General features: G+C 50.8%; 1 protein-coding gene across 5 annotated transcripts in view; it reads left to right on the top strand.

The window, feature by feature from the left end:
* The window catches only part of LOC135243667 (brain-specific angiogenesis inhibitor 1-associated protein 2-like), a 62862-nt gene that overhangs the window by 13635 nt on the left and 32356 nt on the right, over positions 1 to 16871 (top strand). For all 5 annotated transcript variants that reach the window (XM_064315645.1, XM_064315644.1, XM_064315647.1 and 2 more), the window contains exons 2-3: positions 4703 to 4778; positions 7932 to 8018. In XM_064315645.1, the coding sequence (XP_064171715.1) occupies positions 4703 to 4778; positions 7932 to 8018 (163 nt within the window). The remainder of the gene's footprint in view (positions 1 to 4702; positions 4779 to 7931; positions 8019 to 16871) is intronic.

Below are 16871 nucleotides of genomic sequence, written 5' to 3'. Positions count from 1 at the left end.
TGTTAGGGAAAGGCCAGAATTGCAGATACAATGTGAACAACTAATACGATTAGAAAAATTAATAAATATATAAACAAATATAATCAAAAGGGCAAGTGGTGTAGGCAATTGGTCCACTATATTGTATATAGCCTTGCCTGTCCCACTGATGCCACACTGTTTTTGTGCTGAGCCAACTCTGTTCTGTCACACCCCGTCTTTACTCACTATAAAGCAAATAACTGCTCACGAGGCAAGGAAGGAGAGAAAGAAGGAGGGAGGGAAGAGAGGATAGGTTTAGATCTGCACGAGCCCAGAAGAAAAGGGTGTGTCCCGGAGAGGCCGGGTGCCTTTATCCTATGTGTTTATGGGATTGCGAAGGCCCCAAAAATGCTGTGCTTTTGACAGGAAATAGTTTGTTCGGGGAGGAAAATCTGAGTGTGTGTATCTCACAAGCGTCTTGTTCTTCACTCTCACCAAAGAAGGCATGATGGTTACATTTCTATCCTCCTCTTTTTCTACTCCTTGCTTTCCGCTCCCTCTTTCTTCCTCCCTCCATATTCTTATATCTTTCTCTTCTCTCCCTCTCTCAGCTGTGTTTGTTGGTTGGTATGAAGTTCTGGTCGAGTTCCTGTTTGATGTCCTCTGTGCGCCAGGCTGTGTGCTTGGTTCCTGTCTGGCATGTTTATATAGGCTAAGTTATGAAGCATGACGGTTTTAAAAGCTCACTACGCCCTGTTTACAGGTACTTGGGATTCCTCAGAGCTGTCTCCGCAAACACACTGTCGGGAGGCTCTGCACAGTAATATTATCAGTGTTAAATCGACTCTGTTGGACTTATGTACTCTGTAAGGGTTCAATTAACACTGGGTGCCTTCTTGGTGAGTTGTGTCACTTCAACACGTTTCTCCTCATGAAACTCCGTCAGTCCAATAATTCCCCCCAGTTATATTTTTCAATTAACAGCAGCAACTAGGGTAGGAATCAATTAGGAGGGGGCTGGCTGGACCGAATTAGTAATGTAAGTGCTCAAAAGAAGCGTTTAGTCACCCATTTTCCCAAAACGAGGCAATGAAGTGCTCTTACACATCTCTAAATAGGCCTATATGGCTATGTATGCCTAAATGTGTTCTATACGATGCATTATATGTTTTTGGCCCTAGTAAGAAATACTGTTATATGCAGTTGTCATTTTACTGTACTCTATGCAAGTGTATATGTATACCCGGTCTGTAGTTTAGATGTTTAAACTCCATCTGTAGTGTATAGATATATAAACCTTGTCTGTAGGAGTTCTGGGTAGATGGGTAGCTGAAGATAAATGCCTTACACCAGTTCAAAAGCAGCCCAGCTGTCTGCCATAATCCTCTTACAGAGTCAGGGTAGCTTGAAATGATACGGCTACTGTTTTTACCTAGCAGGGAGTGTCCTCGATTGCACCGCAGACTTAACAGACTAGTTTGGACTGTTTGCCGCATGGGAGAGACCGAAGGCAGGAGTCACGTGTGGAACAAGCATGCACACACCACAAGCACAAACGCACAACTGAAACCAGATGTGTGTGCGCGCGTGTGTGTGTGTGTGCTTTTATGGTTGCACACACGTGTATCTGTGTGCATGTGCAGTTTTGTGTGTGAGTGTGTGCGCGCAAGTGTACGTACTTTCCTGCTGGTGCACATAATCGTTTGTGGGTATGTGTGTGCGTGCATGCTTTGCTATAAAAATAAATAAATACAAGCTCTTTCTGAAAGCTACAAATACAAATGCACATCCTTTAATAGCCCCCCCCCCCGCTGAAGGATCTCCCATCAGCCCCTGCGCCGTCCGTTCGCTGGGCGGAGACGCTGCTTTTCCTTCGTTTCCGTGGTTTTATTGGAGTGTGAGCGGCGCCTTCCCGCGCGACGCGGGCGGCTCTGGAGCGCCCGTCTCAGCGAGACGCCCTGCCGCTGAGGCGTTATATAAGAGCCAGGAAGACAGTCAGCACAAATATAGTTCTGCTTCCTCTCCCCGGGGGTGTGTGTGTGTGTGTGTGTGTGCGCAAGCCTTTCATCTTGCGGAGCGATGCTCTGTGCGTGTTTCTGTGTGTGTGTGTCTCTGTGTGTATTTCAGGGGGAGGAAGACCATCTAATGAGTGTGAGTGTGTGTCTGTCTTTCAGAGGGAAAGACCGTCTACTGTGTGTGTGTGAGTGTGTGAGTGTGTGTGTGTGTGTGAGTGTGTGTGTGTGTGTGAGGGTGTGTGTGTGTGTGTGTGTGTGTGTGAGGGTGTGTGTGTGTGTGTGTGTGCGCGCGCATGCGCGTGCATCTGTGGGTGTGTATACCATCATGGGCAGACATTGCGTTAATCACACAGGCTTAATAAAGTGAGCGCCTCCACCGCTAGGTCCGCGGCTCACTCCTGCCCTTTCTCCCCTAACGCCGCTGAGCAAATGCAGCGGTGAAGTGCAGCTGAGGGGAATTAGCAGGCTATTGCTTTTAAACAGCAGAGCGCCGCTGTGTTAATTACACCATTACGCAAGGCTGTGTCCGGAGAGCCCTTAAGCACAGCCCTGAAAGTGGGGGGGGGTGGGGGGTGGGGGCGCTCGTACTGACTACGCGCTCGCGCGCTGCGCTCTCCAGGCAGACGCTCTCTGAAGGTCGGCTTTGCTGCGTTGCCGTCGGGAACGCGCCGGGCTGGCTCGCCTCGCTCCACCTGTGCTCCGGGTGAGCGCCCCCCGCGGCCCGCGCAATTTGGCGGACGCTCCCGGCGACCGGAACTCACGCCGTCCCCGTTCGTCGCAGCCCAGTTTAACGGCTGCGTAAGCCCGCGGGACGAAGGAAGGTGACCCTCAGACTCGGCCAATCAGAGCGCTTAATCTTGCGGGCCAGAATAGATGAGTCTCTTTGCGAAGGTTTGGCGGTGGTCCATCCTCCTTGCGTTTGTGAAGACGAGTGAGTGAGGAGAGAGAGAGAGAGAGAGAGAGAGAGAGCAAGTAATGGAGGGAGAGGGGGAACGAGAGAAGGGTAGAGAGGGAGGAGGAGAGAGTGGGGGAGAGTGAGAGGGAGGGAGGGAGGGAGGGAGGCATAGTGAGACAGAGAGAGGCAGAGTGAAAGGGAGAGTGGGAGGAGAGATAGAATTGGGGAAAGAGAGGGAGGGGCGGCCCTCAAATCCTTAGAAAACATGGAGTAAGAGGTTTATCTTTTGCCACCAGCTCCTCTCTCCTACAACATTCCTGCTTTCAACAAGCTAAAGAGTTGTGTCCTTGTGCCAGCGGTGCTCTCTGTGTCTTAGACTAACGTGGGCTTAAGTGGGGATCCTTTTTTATTTTAAAGATTTTAACTTAATTGGTCTGTTAAGGGGTTCTTACTTAATAATAAATGATACAGAATTCATGTCAATTCTTAATGTGTGTGTGAGTGATAAAAATTATTTTCTATGCAGTGTGTATAGATTGATGTAGGCCCTATGCGTTGCTTACTATTGTAGTAGAGCGGTTTCTGTGTGTGTGTGTGACCAAAAACACAAATGTGTCATGACTAATAATTAATTAATTAAATGAATGACTTGAATAAATGAGCCGGACGAGAAGGCTGGTAGTCCTGACTGAGTAAAGACTCTCGTACTTTGTTCCCATCTCTGGCAATGATTGTTCTACTGCAGTTCAGCAGAGGCACAGAAAAATGTCTGGTGAAGGTGAATTTAAAATGGAGCCACCATAGAGATCTTCCGCTCTACAGTGCTGCATCCTGGTTGTGTGATGGAGCCACCATAGAGATCTTCTATGCTTTGGTGCTGCGTCCTGGATGATTGATGGGCTTCCTCTTTCCGTTGTTGAATTAAAGAGTTCCTGTGATGGCATGTTTGTGCAGAATTGCTGTGTAGACTATGCAGAAATTCAGGTATCGCATTACCATGGGTGGGGGAACCTGTGATTGGACTGTGTGGGTGGGGAGCGGAACCCCTCGAACTAACCAGGAAGGAATGCAGTCTGCTTTGTTGCCATGGTGATGAATGGTGGGGGGGGGGGTGGGTTGTTCGGTTGTGATGCGGTGGAACGGACCCCAGAAAGGCCTGACTGGGGGCTGGGAGCTGGGAGCTGTGGTAGGGCTTTAGAGAGCCGACTCAGGGGAATGGAGGTGTGTTTTTCACGTTTGGTTTGTTAAGTGTGTGTTTGGCACTGTGCCTGATAGCACCTGGAGAAACTCCCTGTAGGGGGCTGGATTTATACGGACACACACACACACACACATACACACACACACACACACACACACAGTCACATGCGTGCAAATACACTATATGACCAAAAGTATCTGGACACCTCTTGGTGTGGGCATGTTTTTTTTTCTGGTTTTGGCTAGGCACCTCGGTTCCAGTGAAGGCAAATCTTAATTCTGCAGCATTCTTGATGATTCTGTGCTTCCCCAATAATTTTTGGGGAGGACCTTTTTCTCTTTCAGCAGGGGGTTGTTATAGCAGCAAAGGGTGGACTGACTCCATATTAATGTCCATAATTTTGGATGAGATGTTGGGTGTCAGTTGTCCACATACTTTTGGCCATGTAGTGTATGCTCACACACACACACACTCAAATTTGTGTTTATCATTCTGCTGCATTGTGTGTGTGTGTGTGTGTCTAACTTCAATCTGCAGTTGCCATTCCTGATAATAGTAAATGTATGCTGTCTTTCTGCATTTGTCTCAATGTTAAACTCAACTCTCTCAATCTGTCTTTCTCTCCCTCAGTCCATCATGGAGCAGTTCAACCCCTGCCTGCGCAACTTTATCACCATGGGGAAGAGCTACGAGAAGGCCCTCTCCAGTGAGTATCTCTCTCTCTCTCTCTCTCTCTTCCTCTCTCTATCTGTCTATCTATCCCCACCCCCCTCCCCTTTGTCCTAATTTTGGTTGGGCCCCCGGAGGCCTGCCAACACCTCAGACTCAGCCTCTCCATCAGTAGTACAGGCAGGTAGCCGCTGTCCCCCTCCGGATTAGCAGGCTTCAGTGCGGGCCTGTTTTTGCTCAGGAGAGAGCGGGGGGGGAGGGAGCGAGCGAAATCGTATCATGTGACGGTGCGCTGTCCTGCATACCACGAGGCTGACTGACCCTCCTGCTCATTTTTTTTTGGACGCGTTACTGAAACGGCTGAGGGTGAAGCAGCAGCTCACTCAGGCAAAACTCACAACTGCAGTGCCCAGCCTTTGATTCAAATCTGCAGCACTTTGTGTGTAGAGCAGGATCCAGGGTCTGGGGAGAGTCAGTGGAGAAATTGCAGGGGGTGGGGGCTTAGACTGTTATCATGGCTGGTGCCTGTGACCTTCACATCAAGGCAGAACATTAATTCTTCATCTTCTCAAGCTTGTTTCTCTTTTGTTTCTCTTTATAAAATAGCGATCCGGTTCAAATTCATATTAGTCCATTAGTTGTCCGTTCTTCTTGCTGTCTGACTTTACCTGTGTCGGAGTGCACAAGCGTAGCACTGTTTCAGATCGTGAGATGTAAAGTGATGCATACATGCAGTCAGTTATGTGTTCTTGTTAGTGTTACATGTAATCTTTATACTTTGTGTGGGAAAAGTCCATTGTTTAGGTCACCGTGGCCTGCAGCCTGGTGCATTGTGGGAGGTAGTGACAGATCCCGTTTTGTTATATGTGGGTCAAAAGGTGTCAGAGGTTTTGCTTTATCTATGTGTGATTTGTGTGTCTGTGGGTGTGTGTCTGTGCTTGTATTTGTGTCTCTGTGTGTCAGTTTGTGTGTCCCTTTGTGTAGGAGAGCGAGAGTGTATGTGTATGACTTTAGATGTTTGTAGAAAGAACGTGTGTTTTTTGTGTGGGTTTATGTCTGTTGTGTTTTTATATACACAAACCTCAGGGACATATCTGTGGTCTGTCTGCGTATGTGTCTGTGCATTTTTGTTTGATAAGGTATGAAGGGCCCTGTAATCATGTTGAGTCATTTTGCTGTTATAAGTGCTCATTACTGAATATTTCAGCATTTCCAGATTTCATTTTCTCTTTATTAGATGAGTTTACCGGCCCCCGGGTAATTGGTGCGTCTGTACCGAAGGCCCTGTTTTTCATCTAATCTGCCTCACAGAGTAGGAACGGCGCTCAGTCACGAGGGCCGGTGTGGGCTCGTGTTGCAGGCCTGTGATTTAGGGAAGAAAAGACTCTTGAGGAGCTGCCAGGCTGTAAATATGGCCACCGTGCTTTGGAGATCAGGCGGGAAAACCTTAGCAACCGACTGCACCTAGCTAGCTCAAGCAAAAAAAAAAAAATAGAAACAATAACAACAAAAAAAAACATTTTCAGTTCTCTTACGTTGTGGCACTTGTGATTGTTTGTGTGTGTCTGTTCGCTGGCAGCTGAGGAGGGGGGGGGGGTTTAAAATGTTAGGCCCATCGGAGTCTAGAGTTTATTTGGAGCAGGTGGGGGGGGTTATTCAGGTCACGGCTGTCTTAAAGGGACAGAGCCTAGGTGCGATTCTTGTTTTTGTTTTTTTTCAAAAAATGATCTATCACACCAATTCATTTGAATAGTTCATCATTCTGGGTGCTTTTTTTTATTGATTTATGGATAAGGAAGTGTTATCCCGTTGTAGCCTTAATACAACTTCATGCGTCTGAAATGAAACGCCCTTCTGCAGTACTCAAAGAATCAGATTAAATGTATGTAAATCAGCTTTAGGAAGTCAACCCCAGGTTCAGCCTGTTGTCTGAGTCCTGAGTTCTCTTCTGCTGAATGCCAAGGCCAGCCTGACTGTACCAGACTTAATCTTTCTTATGAGATTTGGTTGCCATGTAGAGTCACTGTGTTTGAGTCGCATTAGAGCGCATGTATCTACGCACTTCACCTGTGCTACAGTACATACACCTACCCACTTCACCTGCGCTACAGTACATGCACTTACACACTTCACCTGTGCTACAGTACATACACCTACCCACTTCACCTGCGCTACAGTAGGTACATACACCTGCACACTTCACCTGGGCTACAGTACGTACATACACCTGCACACTTCACCTGCGCTACAGAACATGCACTTACACACTTCACCTGGGCTACAGAACATGCACCTACACACTTCACCTGCACTACAGAACATACACCTACACACTTCACCTGTTCTACAGTACATACCCCTACGCACTTCACCTGCGCTACAGTACATACACCTACACACTTCACCTGTGCTACTGTACATACACCTACGCACTTCACCTGCGCTACAGTACATACCCCTACGCACTTCACCTGCGCTACAGTACATACCCCTACACACTTCACCTGCGCTACAGTACATACCCCTACGCACTTCACCTGCGCTACAGTACATACCCCTGCACACTTCTGTTGGAGAACAGAAGGTCATGCTCCTCGCTGCTGAAACATTCTCGTCCCCATGAGAATGGCTTCCAGAGCATAAGGTGTAGGCTATCTTGTGTGACCCCTCATGAATTTGTAGAGGTCAGCTCTGCCTTGCTCATTCCTGCTTGCGGCCAAGGCTGTCTTTCATACTGCCGTGACAGTAGTATCAATAGCTAAGTCTGTTGTAATGGGCTTTGTAACTAGAGAGATTCATTCTGAAATCGATGGTTGTAGGCTTGAACCATAGGGTCCGTCAATATAGCTCCATTTATGGTATGTCTGTGGTAACTGACGTCTTAACTCTCCTGGAGAGCTGCAGGACTAGAATTGAGAACAGCTTCTCTATGGTCAATCAACATTTCTGTAGTAATTGATCTCCAAAATGTGACTGTTTAGTTTGGCTACTTCGATGTGGTGGATTATATGGTAATCGGCATCCTGCAATTAGAAGGCAATTGGTAGATGAGGACTATGAACCACAGGATTGAGGGATGGGGACTGTTGTTTGCTGCCATCCTCTTGTGATGTGTGATTGGCTGCCATCCTCCTATGACCTGTGATTGGATGCTTAACCGATCTCTCACCCAATGCCTTCGTGTTTCCAGGTGTGACGTTCGCAGCGAAGGGCTACTTCGACGCGCTGGTGCGGATGGGCGAGCTGGCCAGTGAGAGTCAAGGCGCAAAGGATCTTGGTGAGTCTTTGAATGCGCCCTTAGTGGGTGGAGTGGGGAATTCAAGAAAGGGTTGTCGGGGGTGCGGGGATGTGGCCAAGACCTAAGCAGGAGCAGTCTCCAACAAACACGCGCACGCATTCACACACACGCGCACGCACTCTCACACACACGCACGCACTCACCCACGCACGAACACACACGCACACACGCGCACACACACACACACACACACGCACACACACAGACTATGACACACACACACTACACAAGTACGAGCACACATCCACACAGAGGTAGCATGTTACTAGGCACACTGCACATGCGCACACACACACACACAAACACACAGCACACACACACACACGCATGCACACACACACACACAGTCAGTGCATTATTGCTGGCCCCTATGTCCATATGGATATTTGTGATATTTGTTATGGCATCGTTTGCTTCTGTTCATCATTCTCTTCCTGCTTTAGTCCCAGTGTAATGTCTGCTCATATCAGACTGTGTGTTTGTCTTCTGCCTCCGAGCACTTTGCAGTCTAGCACATTTCTCTTTCGCATTCCCCGAAATACCCCAAGCACCTCCCTCCCCGGCAATGAGTGCCCGCCCGCCTCTTTCACTCTGCGATGTGTCCCGTTACACGATGAGCGTTAGCACTGCACACGCATAGCTCACTCTTACGGATTGGCCCAATCCTGGCAGCTGTTGGCCTTTCAGGAGGGGTCACGGTGCTTAACTGTTGTGATTTGAAGATGGGCGTGGGACAGTGACTGTCATGGTTTCGGAAGGGGTGGGATTTGGTGGTTTTTGTGGTTTGGGTTGGGACGGGCCTTCATGACTGATTCGGTTTGTGGAGGCGTGTGGCTTGGTGACTGATTTGTTTTTGTGAGAGGTGTGGCTTGGTGACTAATGGCGTTCAAGGAGGGGTGGGTCTTAGTGGCTGACTCGGTTTGGGGAGAGGCGGGGCTTAGTGGCTGATTCGGTCTGGGGAGAGGCGGGGCTTAGTGGACTGATTCGGTTTGGGGAGAGGCGGGGCTTAGTGGCTGATTCGGTTTGGGGAGAGGCGGGGCTTAGTGGCTGATTCGGTTTGGGGAGAGGCGGGGCTTAGTGGCTGACTCGGTTTGGGGAGAGGCGGGGCTTAGTGACTGATTTGGTTTGGGGAGAGGCGGGGCTTAGTGGCTGACTCGGTTTGGGGAGAGGCGGGGCTTAGTGGCTGACTCGGTTTGGGGAGAGGCGGGGCTTAGTGACTGATTTGGTTTGGGGAGGGGAGGGGCTTAGTGACTGATTTGGTTTGGGGAGAGGCGGGCTTAGTGGCTGACTCGGTTTGGGGAGAGGCGGGGCTTAGTGGCTGACTCGGTTTGGGGAGAGGCGGGGCTTAGTGGCTGACTTGGTTTGGGGAGAGGCGGGGCTTAGTGGCTGATTCGGTTTGGGAAGAGGCGGGGCTTAGTGGCTGACTCGGTTTGGGGAGAGGCGGGGCTTAGTGGCTGATTCGGTTTGGCTCTGGACCGGGGCTGTAGAGCCGTCGGGTGATGATGTGCGTGAGTGAACATGAAACCAATCACACGGAGCTGGGGCTGTGGGAATGAAGCATATCAGTGCTCTCTGTGTCTGACTCACATTATACCCACTTTCATCCAAATTACTGTGACAGTGTGATGGCTGCCCTGCTCTGCCGTTGAATGCTGGGAGAAATCTATCTCCTTAAAGAGTGTGATTTCATTCTCTGTGACTGAATAGGTCCTTGTCAGGCCCAGCAGAACCACGCAAGAACGCTGAAGGCAGTCAGGGAAGACGAGAGAAAGAGAGCAAGGAGAGCGAGAGAGCGAGAGAGCGAGAGAGAGAGAGAGAGAGATAGCAAGAGACCGAGAGCGAGAAAGAGAGAAAGCAATTTCTGCTTTTATTATTATTCATGAAGCTAAGTCTTTGTCCTTTTTTATTGTGCCAGACGTTTCCAGTCATTTCTCTGTCAGCACCTCATGAATGCAGAGTCCGCCGTGCGCAATCCGTTTCTCTCTCTCTCTCTCTCTCGCTCTCTCTCTCTCTCTCTCTCACAAAATGGAGGCGTTTGTGGGGGCGGGGAGGCCCTGTATGATGTGTTCAGCATGTACAGCTGCTACGGTGGTTCTGCCATGGGAGTGACATGGCGAGTTCTTCGGTACGGCTGATCTGAGAACAGTGTCTGCCTGTTCAGTGTGTCAGGCTTGACGGTGGCCGTCGATGTCATACTGTACCCAGTTCGCCCTTTCCTCAGCATAACCGCTGCCTGCACCTCCGTCTAGCACCAGTAATTGAGCACTTCTCAGCATTCTGACCGACGTGACTGACAATCGAAAATCCCCGTGCTCCCGTCCTCACCCTCGCCCTCTCCGGCTGCTGTTTCTCTCCCCCCCCCCCCCGCCAACCCCCACCCCCCACTCCATGTCTTTCGAAAGGGGACCACTTTCACACCTGGTGGTGTCTGCGCATGATAGTCTTAAGCCGCGTTTCCACCGAAATTACCCGGAACTTTCAGTCCCAGGAACTACTTTACCAGGAACTAAAAGGTTCCTTCAGCCAATGGTTGTCTGCGTTTCCACCGGGGTCTAAAGTACCGCGAAGATTAGGTAAATTAGCCCACTGACGTTGTCGTCGGTCCATCTGTCATATGAGTTCTTCTGTAACCCCATACTACCACCGAAGTAGCCTACATTATTTTCTAATAACCGGGACAGCCCGGAGGGGTTTATTCCACTTATATACAACGGGTTACCAACAATGACTATATATGGTTACTTTTGTATTTATTGATTTTCATATATCCTCTCAAACACATTCATTAACAGCAGAAACATGCACACGTTGTAAACAATTAGCTGTTTTATTACTTTCTCGTCGTCAATTCCATATAGGCTAATCGCAAAATGACAAGAATAGAACGAAAACTCGGACTTGCGTGAAAATGTAAATTAGTAGTGGTACAGCCACCGTTTGCTTTCCTTCGAAGTTACTGCTAGCCGAGCAGCGACGTGTGCCCTCCAGATGCGAACCATGCACCATAAATGAGTCCATAGTCTTCCTGGTCTTTTCGTGGAATTGAAAAATGGCAGTAAAATTGAGTAAAATTACGGCAGTCTGAAAAAGCTAAAGGGAAGATTACTAGAATTAACCTGTTATTTTATCCGGATAAAAGTGCGGAAGGTGATTTCCAGTTTGCTTGTACTGTATCACCAATGTTAATTATGCAGAACTACCGCATACCTCACATAACTGTATCAAACGTTTTGAGTCAATTACAACGGGCTAACAAAGAAAATCCGGAAGAAAATATTCAGCAACCGAATTAATCCGTTTGAATGTTTTGGTAGCCTACGTAATATGCTGTCCCAGCACGAATGCTTAGCATTTTATAAAACGAATACTAAAGCAAGAAAAGAACAGAAGAGCACACGTTATAATTCCAAGACGTTGACAGGTTATAACCAAAAGTAGGCTACTGCGCCGCATAACATACAAGTTTGATTTGAAGTTATTATGAAAATAAATTGGTTTGCGCTGCATATTTTCAAACATGGCGGGTAATGGCGGAAAATTAATACAACACAAAAGCTACGAGTACTCGACCAATCAGAAATGTTCAGCGCTGCAAGCTCCACCCAAAAGGTTCCTGTACTTTCGGAAAGTACTACCCCCCGAGCAGGAACGTTTTGGGGGGTAAAACAAAGCCCCCAGAACTAAATTTAGACCCTAGTTCCTGCGGTGGAAACGCACTGAGTTCCTCAAAAGGTTCCTAGTTCCGGGGTATAGTTCCTGCGGTGGAAACGCGGCTTTAACAAGCAAAACAAACACAAACGCGTCTCAATGGGGGGAAAAAAAACAGTGTCTTGGGCTAATCGTCCTCGGTGCCAGCGGCGACGGTAATAGCGATGCTTTTCGCGGCCGAGCCAAGCTGCTGTTTATCACACGTTTGCACGCTTAAGTTTCCCACGGTTACGGCTCTCTTGGCAAAGGGGGGGGGGGGGGGGGGGGCGGGCTCTGGGTTGCGTTTACATGTTTTGTGGGTTCAGTTGAAAACCAAGTCCATGCATGCTAGTGCAGGGCTCCCCAGCTTTAAAGCTGAAGGATTGTGGGTATTGGCCCTGTATTTGGTGAAACAAACTGTATTTGGTTTGTGCTTGTAAATTCTACTGTGTCGTGTCTTAGAAATAGCGCTTTAATCTCTACCCAAATCACTGCTCAAGGATATCACAAAGATCTTTACCCACCATACAGAGATCATTTTGCGTACTCAGTGATAGATCTCCTCACAGAGAGATCCTGTAGCCTCGCAGTGTGATCCTTTAGTGTCCTCAGAGATCATTTGGTCTCCTCCAAGAGAGATCCTCTAGTCTCCTCACAGAGATCCTTTAGTCTCCTGATAGATAATTTCACCTTCTCGCTGCAGCTGTGATAGTGTGAACATGAGGGTAGACGGAGGCCTTGAGGAGAGGAGAGTGCTGGAACCAGAGATAATTGCATACATTACTGAACAGCAGTCAAGCTGAAAATCTCAGTGTTCCTCCCGGGGGTAATTTGCAGGCAGAGGAGACGTGCTGCTGTATGCTGGCCAGAGACAAGCCTGCAGGAGATCAGCGTTCCACACTGACTCTGTACAGACAGGATGCCAGGGGGCTGCGCCACCTACACACACACACACACGCACGCGCACACACACTTATACACACACATACACACCCACACACACACACACACACCCACCCGCACACACACTTATACACACACACACACACCTACACACACACACACACACACCCACCCGCACACACACTTATACACACACACACACACACACACCCACCCGCACACACGCACTCGTACACACACACACACACTCACACACACACACCCATGCACCACACACACACACACACACACACACTCATACAAATACGCACTCTTACACACACACACACACACACACACACACAGACACGCACGCACACACACAAAGCCAGTGCACATTCATTACTGTTTACACATGTCTGTGAAATCCCTCTGGCTTAGAGAGGTGTGAAACGGTGTGTCATAAGGGCCTGTAAGTCCCCGGCCTCTGTCCCCGGTCCGTTTCTCACACGGTCTGGTCGGCTGCCTCTCCGCCTGCCCTGGTTCCCCCGGCATGCTCTTCAACTGCTCGGGAAGTGAGTCTAGAGTTCCTGTTTTTGGAAACGGAAAAATTCCCATGGAGGGCGGAGGCTGACCTCACGCGCGTTTCCGCGGGGAGGTGGGTAGCGGGCGTCCCTGTTACCCGACGCCAGCGTGAGCGCTCCTTCTCCCCCCTGCCTCTCTCCCAAAAGTTTCCAAGCTGGACTTTGAGTTTAATTCTTAATTAAAAGGAAGAGGGAGGCGGGAAAAAGGGGTTTCCAGCAGAAAGCCGCACTGCTGTCGTAGATCAAGCGCCTTAATAAGAGCGTTTGCACCGCAGCGGGGGAGAAAAAGGAAAAAAAAAGCTTGGATCAGCAGAACAGAGTAACGGAGAAACACACCTTCAGTTCCCACAGGGGGGGAGGAGGAGGAGGAGGAGGAGGATTAGGAGGAAGGCCACGTGGTGTTTTGCGATGGTTATGATTATGATGAATGGCGGTGGCGGCGATTATTTTAATTAGCCGAACGGTGTCGTCTGTTCCCCCGCGCCGAATCCGAGAATGGCCTCACTGGTCGTGTGTGTGTGTGTGTGCGCGTGAGTGGGGTGCGCAACCTCGACACACTCCTACTCGCCCAGCTGACTCCCACGGTTATTCCAACCACACAGGCATGTTCCCCTCTCACACACACACACGTGAATGCGCGCACACACGCACGCACACACACACGCACACACACGCACACACACACCCCTTAAAAGCGAGCATTGGAACATCTTTATCTCGGGGGACGCACATGTTTCTGAGCCTGGGATGTTGGGTTGAGATATGAGACCAGCTGAAACGCAGGCTTTATGTACCGCGGAGGTACCGGCGAGTCCGTCCCTCTGGGGCGCTCTCGCTGCTGGGCTCAGAGGTCGTTGGACGTAGGCCAGGCTTTGGCACGCACCGGCCCGTCCGTTCAACGTCCGCCTTTTTTTAACCAACGCACGGCGGGCTGTCTCTGGCGTAGATTTTCTGCTCTCCCACGCCAGTCGCTCTGGACAGAAGCGACTGTAACGGGTGAAGCGCTGGAGCACGCCTGACGGAGGCACTCCATAACGGCGCGTGGCGATTGGACGCGGCCGCAGGTGAACGAGACGGGGTGTTGAGCGCGCCGGCGCGCGACTCAACGCTCTCGGTGCTAATCCAGATTACGGTAAAGCAGCCACTTGAGTACAGAGTGACGGACGAAGCTGAAATGGCTGCCGTGACGGTGAGTTCGTTTTTTTCCGGTAGCGCCGACGTTCGGATAACCGATGGCCTTTGACCTTATGAGCAGCTGTCGGGGCGGTGGTGACATCACTGCACAGAGGCGCTCAGTGGGGTCGCGCGACCTTGGCTGGGGTCCAGACGTGCGCTTGCGGTCGGCCGTCACCTTGACGCCCTGCTTAATCAGCACACTTCCCCCCCCGCCCCCCCTGCCCCAAAAGGCTGATTGTAGGCGCGTTACCTGGTGGGGGGAGGGAGTGGCTGTTGTTTTTAAGTGGATAGAAAGAGACTATGTTCCACTGCGGGGGGGGGGACGCCGAGCTGACCTTCAGGGACAATCCCTGCCCCGCCCTGATCCCCTCGGCTTTGAGGGGGATTATCTGGGTTTGTTTGCGCTCGAGCTCTCGCGCCGCGGCCCACATGTCCGCCATCGCGGCCGCGCGCTCAGCTCTCGTTCGCCGTCGCCACCCGGCAACAACTCCTCCTTCACTGAGTGCGTCATCGCTGTGCGCCGCGACTGGGGGTGGGGTCACTCGGGCCGGCTGGTTACCGGATCCGATGACTGCCTCCCCCCCCCCTCCGTCTGCGCGTCAGCTTAACACCAGACTGTGCCGCAGCCTTCCCACAAGCTCCGGTTCCCAGTCCTTAGCAACGGGAACAAACATTCCGCCGTCGCTATGACAGCACCCGCAGCAATGCGCGTGCGCAACCTTTGCCCGGTGACTCATTCCCACCCCCGACCGCACCGCACCGCACCGCACTTCCACTCCGCGGATCTGACTTCCTGGTCTGACGGGCTGAGAGGCGCGGTCAGTGTGGGTCTCAGCTCCACTCCGGTTCTCTAATGGGCTGCCGTAAAAAAAAAAGGAGAGCCACGGGTTCTGGGTGAGAAGTTCTCCCACGGAGAAGGAGTTCCAGGAGCGTCTGTGTGTCTCTCACGCTCCGGGGCTACGCGCCGGCATGCATGCACGGGCATGCGTGCGCAGGCATGCGTCGCCGCAGTCTCGCTGGGCCGCTCGGCCCAGGACGTGGCTCACGGGCGTGGCTGGAAGGGGTGAAGCCCGGCCTTTCTGATGAGTCAGCGACAGGTCCTACCTGAGCTGACTCTGTGCCTGGACAAGCCCTTTCATCACACACCCGCGGCGTTCGCTATGTGTGTGTGTGTGTGTGTGTGCGTGCGTGTGTGTGTGCGTGTGTGTGCCTGTGTGTGTGTGCGTGTGTGTGTGTGTGCGTATGTGTGTTTGCGTATGTGCGTGGGTTTCTGTGTACACATCTGCGTGAGGGAGAGAGTCAGAGGGAAACTGCCCTTGTGGTTTTTTTTCCTCCCATCTGTGCGTGTGTGTGTTTCATGTTTTTTGAGAGAGAGAGAGTGAAAAAGGATTTTGTGTTGTGCCGTCAGTGGCACGGTTTTAGGAAGCCCACTCCGCGCGGATGTCAGACGGAATCTGGCCCGCTTTCAGGAATGCCTTCCAAGTACAGCGTCTGTGAGCCACTTCCTGTTGACATTCAGCCGTGTCACTCTTCAGCTGAAGCGAGTTCCCCCTAATCTGGCTCTTTTGTTTAATTCAGGAAAGGGAACGCTGCAGCCCTCCCGCTGCTCAAGTTTCTGAATGAGCGGCTCCAGAAACGGCGGAGGCTAGAATCAACAGGAAGGCCTCGAGGCCGTTGTCGAATAATAGGAAAGCTTGGCCGGTCGGCTGACGTCTTTCGTTCTCGTGCTGACCTGTCGATGACGACTTGAGAACCTGACGGCCCACTTGCTTTGGCAGGACTCGGGCGCCCTTCAGCGAACGCTGTCGCAATCGGCGCTGTTGTTGCATCACGGCGCTTATTTGCCGCGGCAGACCTCCTTCGCCATGGCAACATAATTCAGCCCGCACTTTCCAAAATGATCTGTTTGTTAAGCTTGGGTGTTCACCGGAGCCAGCCAGGTTCTGTTCCTCGCTCAAGGCTGCAACGGTAAGGGCTCCGCCCAAGATTCTGTGTGGGCTATCAAGATTTTTCACAGCCTTTCTTACGAGCAGAAAAAAAGGAGCAGGAGAACAGAACAAAAAAAAAATCGGTTTACAATTCGAAGGACTGAAGTGCGCAGGGGAGCGTTTGTTTATTAATGGGGAGCCTCTTTGGTTGGAGGTCCAGGAGCATACAGCGCTGGAGTCAGAGCTATAAGCCTGAGTGACTGTTCTGTTCTGACTGTCGCTAAGCGGTTCAGTCGTCTTGTTTGAAGGAGGCAGAGGCGGGTGATCAGCGACGCACCGAGTCTGTTCTGTTAACGCACTGAGAGTCTGTTCCCTGTGCAGTACAGAGTGTGTCCTTTCTACGCACTCAGTTTTAAATTAGAATTTGGGCTGGGTGGGGCTGTACCAAGGGAAGGGAGGGAGTGACAGGGTTGTATGGGAGAGCCTGTGTTTTAGTTGGTGGTGGGGGGGGGTTGGAAGAGCAGGGGTTTTAACATCTCCTAAGCGAACCCATCCCCCATCTTACCTCCAGTCTC

Source organism: Anguilla rostrata, chromosome 17 (assembly GCF_018555375.3).
Source record: "Anguilla rostrata isolate EN2019 chromosome 17, ASM1855537v3, whole genome shotgun sequence".
Lineage (NCBI taxonomy): Eukaryota > Metazoa > Chordata > Actinopteri > Anguilliformes > Anguillidae > Anguilla > Anguilla rostrata.
The sequence above is the reverse complement of the archived record's forward strand: the minus strand, read 5'-3'. Positions and strand labels throughout refer to the sequence as shown.